Below are 9,886 nucleotides of genomic sequence, written 5' to 3' on the forward strand. Positions count from 1 at the left end.
TAAGACTGGGTAAACTACTAGTGTTTCTCAGTAGGAGGATCCCTTCATTTTCCACACATGCTGAGGGAGAACAGAGATGAACAGCCCCAATCAATCAGGTCTCTTTTCATTTCCTGACATTCTCCTTTCCCCAAAATGCCTTTTAAATCAGATGCTAGAGACAAATCAATGTAAATACTCAAGGGTGCTCCATAATGAGAAGGTCCCCAATGCCCAAGGGTATCCACAGCAGCTTCCAGAATGAAGAGAGAGAGAGATTTCTCCTTTTTCCAGTACTGGAGCAACTTCCCCATCCCACAACACCAATGGTACTTCATCAAGGCTAAAATGAAACTGGGGCTGTCTTAAATATGCTTTGCATAAAAGGATAAGGACAGAGGACTTAAGAGGAGGGCCAAAGGAGGATGCTAATGAGCCTGAATAGAGACAGGACTCTGCCCCTCACCCTTAACCACAAGGTTTGGCACCTCCAAGCCCAGCTATTTTTGAAGTCAAGATGTGCAACATTCCAACCGCAAAACTTCTCCCAAGCAGTGGACCTGACTCCCGGATGCACACAAAGCCTGGAGATGACCACTATATGACCTTCCTGGGGTGGCAGTAGTGAGCAACGCCGTCATGTTGGACCTACTGGGCAGGGGCAGGGACTGCAACCCTGAGGCAGCATGCGAAGACACGCAAAGAAGATACCACCAGGAAGAGGGAAGCAGAACGCCTCTAACAGAGGGGAATCATGATGCCAGTCCGCTCTCTTCACCCCATAAAAGACTCCAGATGACTCCCTTCCAGGAGCCAGCCAGAGAGCCACTTCTCCTGTGCTGTCTCCCTTGTGCTTGAGCATAAGTCCCGGTAAAACCTTGTCTGAGACTTTGGTTTGGCCTCTTGTCACTTTCTATTACACAGACAGCCTAAAAGCCTAGGGTCAGTATCACTAGGAACCATGGGGCCATCTTGGTTGGGCTCATCTTAGATGCAATTAGACACAATTAGTCAGGATCAAAACTGTCCTCCCTGCTGGTGACCTAAGTGGAATCAACCCTCTGGACTAAGCCTGGTCTAGTCTTATATTCCTGTTCCTAGGTAAGTGCAGTAGATTACTCATAAAAATGGCTGCAATTACTCTCCTTTCTCTGTGCTCCTTGCAACATGACTGCAGCTCCTCACTTCCAGAGATGCAATCTATTTATTTCCCCACCTCCTGAATCAGGGCTGGCTTTGTGACCTGTTTTGGCTAACAAAATTCAGAGAAAGTAACCTTGTGCCAGTTGCAGGCCTAGGCCTCAAGAGGCCTTGCATGCCTCTGCACTCTCTCTTAGAACCCCGCCACCCAGAGTGTGAACAAGCCCAGGCTAGCCTGGTTATAGATTGGAAACCATGTGGAGAGGAGCTGAGGCCATCCTAGAAGAGCCAGCTCCCACCCCACCCAGTAGAAAACCTGCCCAGATCTAAAGAACTGCCCAGCTGAATCCTGCCCAAATTGCCAACCCACAGAATCAAAAGCTAACTAAATGCTGGTTGTTTTAAACTGCTAACCAAACCAATATTGTGGTGGTTTGTTAAGCAGCAAAAGCCAACTGATAAAGGAATGGATTCTTTACGAATTATTCATTCAGTAAACATTTACTAAATGCCTTCTATATTTGAAGTAGTGCTCTCTATAGTCATTGGGGGTACAAAGATTAATATGCAATAGTGCCTGCAATTATGGAGTCATCTCTTCTAACTACATTAAAAGAAGTATGAATAACAACATCTACTTAGAGGATAGGAAGGCTCAGTCAAAGAAGAAGCCACATTTGAGCTGCTTTTTAAAGAAAAAAATAGTACATCACCAGTGGACAGGAATGGACATCAGAAGTAGAACAAACAGCATATGCAAAAGCACAGATACAGGAAACAGCTCAAGGAATGTTCTAATGTTCTAAGAATGAAAAATAGTTTAGGACAGATGGAGTGTGGGGAGGAAATGGCAGATGATGGAGCAGGAAAAGCAGGTTGAAGGCAAATAATGAAGGGTGTCATACTGTAAATTATATTAACGGATTTGAATACCTCTTGTAGGCTGTGGAGAGCTACAAATCATTTTAAGTAGGAAATGACATGATTAAATCTGTGTTTTAGGAAAAGAAAGCTGATATGAAGCAGAGGATTAGAGGCAAGAGTAAAAATCAGGGAGGCTATTCCAACAATTCTAAAGGGGACCTGAACCAAAAGGTAGTGAATATAGGGAAGAGAAGATGCCTTTGAAAGATATTTCAGAGACAGGAGAAAGACCCAGCAGCCTTGACAACCAACTAAATATGGGCTGTGGGGGTGATATAATTGTGTGGGGAGATTGGGGACAGTGCCAAGATTTCTACTTTGGGATCCCAGATTAACGGCAAATATATTAAGGCAGGAAAGCAGAAGAGGAGACTGGAGAGGAAGAACACGTGATTTTTATAAAGGCACCTATGGGATATCTAGTGGGAGATGTCCAGGAGTCAGATAAGGATACAAATCTGGACCTTCTGTTGAGGGACAGGTGGCACAAGTCAGATAAAGACCTGGCGAATCTTTAGAACACAGGGCAGAGGGGGAGAGACAGCTCAAGACATGAAAATGAATGTGAATGCAGGGCATTCGAGGAAAAGATGTAGATGGAGAAGAGAAAAAGCTAATTAATGGCAGAATCCTGAGGGACATTGATGTTTCAAAAGCAAAGAAAAGAAGTAGCACTAAACAGCAGCAACTCTCCTTAGGGATGCAAGAGGGGAGATGAAGGATCATTCAGCAATTATGGGTTACAAACTAAGGAAAAGTGGATATCAATCCATTTTGCCACATTCTTTCCTCTAGTCAAGTCATTACCAGGCTGTTCCCTCGGGTTCCTCCACTCTAGAGGGGCCCTGAGGACATAATCAGTGTCTGGGGGAGACAGAAACGGGAACCACTTGAGTAACAGCATCTGTGTCCACGTATCTTATTGAAAAACAGGCTTCTCCAAACTCCTTCTCTGGAACCTGCTGCAGCAAGGAACAGCATCAACTTTCATTCTTAGGGCACTTATTTGAAAATATGCTTATAGTTAATTTACTTCATCTTCCAAACAGACTGCCTTTATATATTTTCAGTAACTAAAAGGGAATTTTAAAAAAATAACTCCAAAGTAGGCAAAGATTTCATAAATAGAACACAAAAAGCAATAGCCATAAGAGAAAAAAACTGATAACTGGACTTCATTAAAAACCTTCAAAAGATACCATGAAGACAGTGAAAAGGCAAGCCACAGACTGGGAGAAAATATTTGTAATACAGTCAAGCGTCATGAGGCAATTTCATCATTGTGCAAATAGAGTGTATTCACACAAACCTAGATAGTATAGCCTACTACATACCTAGACTCTATGGTACTCATCTTATGGGACCACCTTTGTATACGTGGTCCATCGTTGACCAAAACATCATTATGTAGCACATGACTGTACATATATTTGACAAAGGACTCATACATAGAATATAAAAGAACTCTGACAAAGAAGTAAAGAAACAATTCAATTCAAAAATGGGCAAAAGATTTTAACAGGAATTTCACAAAAAGATATCCAAACGTCAATAAGTATATGAAATGGCATTTAACAACATTACTCACCAGGAAACACAAATTAAAACCATAAGGACCACCTCAAACCCACTACGACAGCTACTATCAAAAAAAACAAAAACACAACAGAAAATAACAACTGTTGGTGAGGATGTGGAGAAATTGGAACCCTTGTACACTGTTGGGAATGTAAAATGGTGCAGCCACTATGGAAAACAGTATGGTGGCTCCTCAAAAAATTAAAACAGAATTACCATATGATCTAGCAATATACCCCCAAAATTTGAAAACAGGGTCTCGAAGAAATATTTGTACACTCATGTTCATAGCAGCATTATTCACAATAGTTGAAAGGTGGCTGCAACCCAAGTGTCCACCGATTGACAAATGGATAAACAAAATGTGGTATATTCATACAATGGAATATTATTCAGCCTTAAAAAGGAAGGAAATTCTGACGCATGCTACAACAGATGAATCTTAAGGACATTATGCTAAGTGAAATAAGCCAGTCACAAAAGAACAAATATTCTATGGTTCTACTTGTATGAGGTACTTAAAGTAATCAAATTCACAGAGACAGAAAGCAGAACGGTGGTTGCCAGGGGCTGAAGGAAGGGAGAATGGGGATTTATTGTTTAATGGGTATGGTTTCAGTTTTGCAAGATAAAAAGAATTCTGGAGATCAATGGTGGTGATGGTTACACAACAATGTAAAGGTACTTAACACCACTAACTATACACTTAAAAATTATTACAACGGTAAATTTTACATTATATATATTTTACCACAATTAAAATTTTTTAAAAACCCACAGAAGGTACTACTATGCCCTCACCAAAATAGCTAAGATTAAAAAGACCGACAGAACCAAGTGGAAATGTAGAGCAACTGGAACTGTTGTACACTACTGGTGGAATTTATATTGGTATAACTACTTTGGAATACTGTTTGGAAATATCTACTAAAGCTAAATATAAGCCTACTCTATGACCCAGCAACTCCATTCATACGTATATACTCAAGAGAAAGGAGTGGGCATGTCCACCAAAAAACATAAGCAACGGGGCTGGCCCTGGGGCCAAGTGGTTAAGTTCGCGCGCTGCGCTGCAGGCAGCCCAGTGTTTTGTTGGTTAGAATCCTGGGCGCGGACATGGCACTACCCATCAGACCACGCTGAGGCAGCGTCCCACATGCCACAACTAGAAGAACCCACAACGAAGAATACACAACTATGTACCGGAGGGCTTTGGGGAGAAAAAGGAAAAAATAAAATCTTTAAAAAAAAAAAAAAACATAAGCAAGAACGTTCACAGTGCTTTATTCATATTAGCCACACAATGGGAAGAGTCCAAAGATCCAACAGGAGACTGGATAAACAAATTGTGGTATATCCATACAATGGAATTACTACTCAACAACAGACTAGAATGAACTAATACACACAGTAACATGGAGGAATCTCATAGACATTACATTATGTGAAAGAAGATAGACACAAAAATCCCTTCCATACGATACTATTTATATGGAGCTTAACAGCAGACAAAACTAGTGGATGGAGTTTTAAAAAAATCACAGTGTGAAAAAAAAAATCATGATGTGGTTACCTTCAGGTTGGAAGGGGAATGAAAGTGACCAGAAGGGGAAAGAGTAGAAAATCTCCTAGGGTGCTGGAAATGTTCTACATCTTGACCTGGATAGTGGTCAAACGGGTGTATACACATGTAAAAATTCATTGAGGAGTACACTTTAGATTAATGTATTTTACACATTTTACTGTATGTATGTTATGCCTCAAAAATAAAATATCTCTAAAGCACCTTACGTTTGTATAATGTGAATGCTATAATTCAAGAAAGGGTTATAACCTCAACTTTGCTCTTTTCCTTTCTAATTTAGAAGATTCGAGGCCCTATTCCTCTTAGACACGTTGGGGGATGAGTAGTTACTTCCCAGTTTCTTGAGTTAGATAATGAACCTAAGTCCCATGCAGTGCAAACTTCCATGTTCCTAAATGCCCAAGAGCTTTCCTGACATTCTATATCCATGGAGCCTTTTAATCTTTTAGTCTTTAGTTTAGTCTATACTTTCTGACTCAGAGCTCCCAATTTGCTTTCTACTGGGAAGTGTCCAATTTGATCTTTTAAAGCTTCCAGAACAGCATCTGATTTTGTTTTACATCCTTGTTGGCAGGGGCTAAACAAATCCCTCCTCCGCTGTAAAAGCAGAACGTCAAAAATCACAAGATATCACCACATTCCAGTATTGTGCTGAACGCATGCACCTCCAAGGAAAGAGAAAGCTTCATTCTCTTTACCGGCCATTTTGATGCCTGACACTTATACAGTCAACAGAACAATAACTTGAGCTTCCCTGTGAGAGCACCATTAGCTCCGGCCCAGAATTCTAAGGAAAGAAAATAAAAATCCAAAAAATGAACTTTCTACCCCGTCTGGTTTCTTCTACCATTCATAACAGTATGTTACCTAGTTGTGGAAAAAGGACTTTAATATGAAAAACTTTATATTTTAATGATAATCACAGGCAAAATCTTTTGAATTGTGTCACAACGAAAAACTTCATGAAATTGATTGTCTTTGATCCCATATTAAACCTGTTATTTGTTCAGTCAAGTGGGTGAATTATGAAGGTACCTCTTATATGTTTGGCTTGGAAAAGCAGCTAGGTAGGTGGAGAAAAATGACAATATGGTTAAAAACAGAATACCTAATGCGTAGGTATTCTGATAAGTGATGTCAGGTCAACAGCGAGAGACAGTTTTTGTAAAAATCAGATACTGTTATGCTGGCTCAAGAGGGTGCCTTTGTTAACAGTGTCCCAAATGAAATTATTCAGAACAATTGGTAGTTTTATATAGTTTCAGGAAAAGTGTTTTTAAGAGCAAGTATCAAGCAACAACTGGTTAAATGCAAAGCCACATGGTCACAATGGATAAACAATGCTTCTCTTCTAGAACAGTAAAAAGTACTACAATATAATGGCATGGAGTATTTTTATTTAAGTATATTGTCTGAAATAGAATACACTTGTTTTCTTCTTTGAGAATACCTCAAAATACATTTCACTTCATAAAAGTCTATACAAATGTCAAGATACTGGAATGCAATAATTACAAAGCCGGATAGGTGGATTAATTGTTCTACATACCTGTGGTTTTTCAGATTCTTGTGCTTGCTTACTCATGTATATTCACTCTTATTTTTCAGAAACCACTTCTGGAAGCTCCCGTTTTGGCTTCTACACTGCCACCTGTAGACATAAAGGAGAAATAAACCATGTATTATTCATCAACCATGCATCTTTTCTAGGCATCTAACAGGGACAATTGGGAGGGAAGTGGCAAAATATCTGCTCCAAGAGATAAATGTGGTCTTTCTCCTCTGCATCGAAAATTTCTAGGTCCCCCTCCCCCAGTGGTTTGATAAATTACTTAGAAATTGAAACATACGTAAGTCTCAAATCAACACCACTCTCATCAGTTCATTAAAGAAAGAGATGGAGTCACAGAACCCATCCACATGCCAACCTACAACCATTTCAAGACCTGTCCTTTAAAATTAGGAGACAACTTGACCACTTTGTTAATCGGGTAATTAAAAATTATGTAAATTACCACAAAGAAAAGAGAGAGAGATCCAGGCAGATTACTTTGTCACATGGTTGTAAAATGTCTCTTTAAAATAATATTAATTCTACCATGAACTAGAGCTTTGTCCCATCTAAACAGTAGTTAGGTGGGAAATTTTCGTCATAATGCCCTGTTCCTGATTTGAATGCAAATTAAGCGTGCTGAAAGGTCCTTCTGACCTCCCACAGATTTTAACACAGGTAGATCTTTCTTTTCCTTAAAAAAAAAAGTCAGGTGAATAAAAATCCATGAGCAAAACAAGCAATGAATAATAATCCATGAGGAACTACCAGTGAGTCAAAGCAGCCACGAAATGAGAGGGACGTGTGTGTATTGAGAGAGAGACAGACAGACAGACACTGAGATTCTGGAGTTAATTTAGAATAACAGACCAAACCAGGGTGTGCGTGTGTGTGGTGTGCGGGTGGGTGTGTGGCCGTGAGAGAGACAGAGACAGGCAGACCAAGCCAGAGTGTGTGTGTGTGTGTTTGTGAGAGAGAGAGAGAGAGACACAGAGAGAGAGACAGAGCGAGAACAGAGAAACCGAGACATAAAGAGGCAGACGCCGAAGATTCTAGAGTTGATGGAGAATAACCATGCCGCACAGCTTTTTATCTCCTCCAAGTCCCACAGTCTACCCAGGACAAGTACCCCAGCTCCAGCACCTTAAGCCAAAGACACATTCACACTCCCACCCCCACCACCTAGGCGAGATAGCGCCAAAAGCTACCCGGTGAGCATGCCCGCCGAGCCCGCTACCCCAGCAAACCCAGGGTCCTTTTTATCGCCACCAGAGATCCACTTACCGGTAATTTACTTTAGCGCCTCGAAAGCCTGGTTTGGTTTACGGACTGGCAGCAAATCCAAGAAAATCAAGTCTCCTCGAGCCACTCTCCTCCTTCTCCTCCCTAGGACGGACATTCACACACACGCACACTCTCCCTTCCTTCCCACCCCAGAACACGCGCTGGGCCATCCCAAGAGCCAAGAGGCTCTTTGGGGGCCCGCCAGCGACCGATCCTGCTCCCACGTGCCTCCATTAAGTCCTCGTCCAAACGTGCACAAGTCGCCAAGTGCATGTGCACAGTCAGCCTTCGGAGATAAGTTCAGCAAACCCCCCGCGCCCGCCCCCCGCCCCCAACTCTGGCCCTGAAAGCGCGAGGGAGCGCGCGGGCTCAGGCACCGTCCCCGGCAGACAATACTCCAGCAACTCCTGCCTTCCCCGAACACACCCTGGCTGGTCTTGCCACCACTCTCTCTTCTCCCAAGGTTCCTACAGAGCAGGGGGCGTCCTGATGGTTGCTGGGTGTGGATTGTGAAGAGGGGGGCGAAGTGCACACACCACCGAGATTGCGGACGAGGGAGGGGGTCGCAGTTCTCTAAAGCCGCTCGAGAGCTCTGCTGGTCAGAAGAGAGTGGGGGTGGGGACAGCGAGACCCGAGGGAGTAAATCCTGAGGGAGGCTGCTTTCCCGCACCTCTTCCCCACCTAGCACAGCGCGCGCGCACAAGCGTGCACACCAAGGAGCCGTGCACATTCCTCCTACCCCCAGACCTGCCCAGCCCTCGCCCCCGAACTCAGTGGCCTGGAAAGGAGGGCATCCGGCCCGCGGCGGTCCGAGAAGGGGCAGAGCGCCGCGCTCGGGGGTGCCCACCTGCGCGGAGGGTTGCCGTTGCGGCCAGTGCGCCCGCTGGCTGTGCTGTCTCCGCTGCAGGAGGAGGTGGCAGCGGCCTGACCCCTGGACTCCAAGCGTCTCCTCGCTCCTCAGCAGCGGCGGTCCTCGCTTCCCTTCCTCCCTGTGGGTGAGCCTCCCACCTAGCCCGCAGGTTCTGCCACCGTCCCTCTGCCCGCTTAAGCCTGAGCTGTCCTCCCCGCCCCTTTCCCGCCGCCCAGCGCAGCGCAGCGCCGCGCTGCGCTCCGCCTCCTGCCCGCCCATCCTCGCCCGGGCCCAGCGGGGGGCTTTGGGCCCCCGCCTCTAGCGGCAGATCCCTAGTCCTGGGAGGAGGGGGGGTGCAGGGGTTCCGCTCCGACCCCGCGCTCCTAACCCGCTCCCCTCTTCCCAGGCCAGCGGCGGCCTCCCGCACTCACCCCGCGGCCAAAGGTGTGGGCACCGCGCGCTCTGCCCTAGCTCTTCCGGCGTCTCTTCACTCCCCGCAAGGCACCATCCGTGGCCCAGGGGGTGCCTCGTGTCTTGAGTGGAAGGGGGTTGGTGAAGCGGGGTGGAGTGAGCGGGAGAGAGAGCAGGCGAAGAAATTAGCATGTCAACTGCCAGGGGATACAAGTTGCTGCCTGTGCCTTGTTTCTGTTAGATTAAATACCTGGATATGCTGCTTTCCTTGTTAGAACCGCAGCAATATTCAGAGGCATGAATATAAGATTTCCAAGCTGGTTGGTTGTAGGGGCTTTTTAAAAATTTAATGATGCAGAAGACAACAGATTAACTCTTTTTAAAAGTTACTTTATATATATAGCCACATTTCTAATTTAAAAAAATAGCAAAATATAAATAACAGAACAGCTGTGTTTTATGGAAACAGATCCAGTGTGTACGCGTTATTTAAACCCTCTGTAATTAGATTAATTGAGTTCGTTTTAAAGTATATTTTAGGTATTTCTTAAGAAAACGGGCTCAGAATTTAGGGATTAGGAAT

At 44.1% G+C, this 9,886-nt stretch overlaps 1 protein-coding gene across 1 annotated transcript in view; it reads right to left on the bottom strand.

The window, feature by feature from the left end:
* Positions 1–9,171, bottom strand: part of LOC103564763 (uncharacterized) — a 95,455-nt gene extending 86,284 nt beyond the window's left edge. Inside the window, exons 1-2 of the mRNA XM_070603358.1 lie at positions 8,043–9,171; positions 6,756–6,857 (exon numbers count right to left, since the gene is read on the bottom strand). Of these exons, the coding sequence (XP_070459459.1) occupies positions 8,158–9,171 (1,014 nt within the window). The 3' untranslated portion in view covers positions 6,756–6,857; positions 8,043–8,157. The remainder of the gene's footprint in view (positions 1–6,755; positions 6,858–8,042) is intronic.
* Positions 9,172–9,886: the final 715 nt, after the last annotated feature.

Source organism: Equus przewalskii, chromosome X, assembly GCF_037783145.1.
Source record: "Equus przewalskii isolate Varuska chromosome X, EquPr2, whole genome shotgun sequence".
Taxonomy (NCBI): domain Eukaryota; kingdom Metazoa; phylum Chordata; class Mammalia; order Perissodactyla; family Equidae; genus Equus; species Equus przewalskii.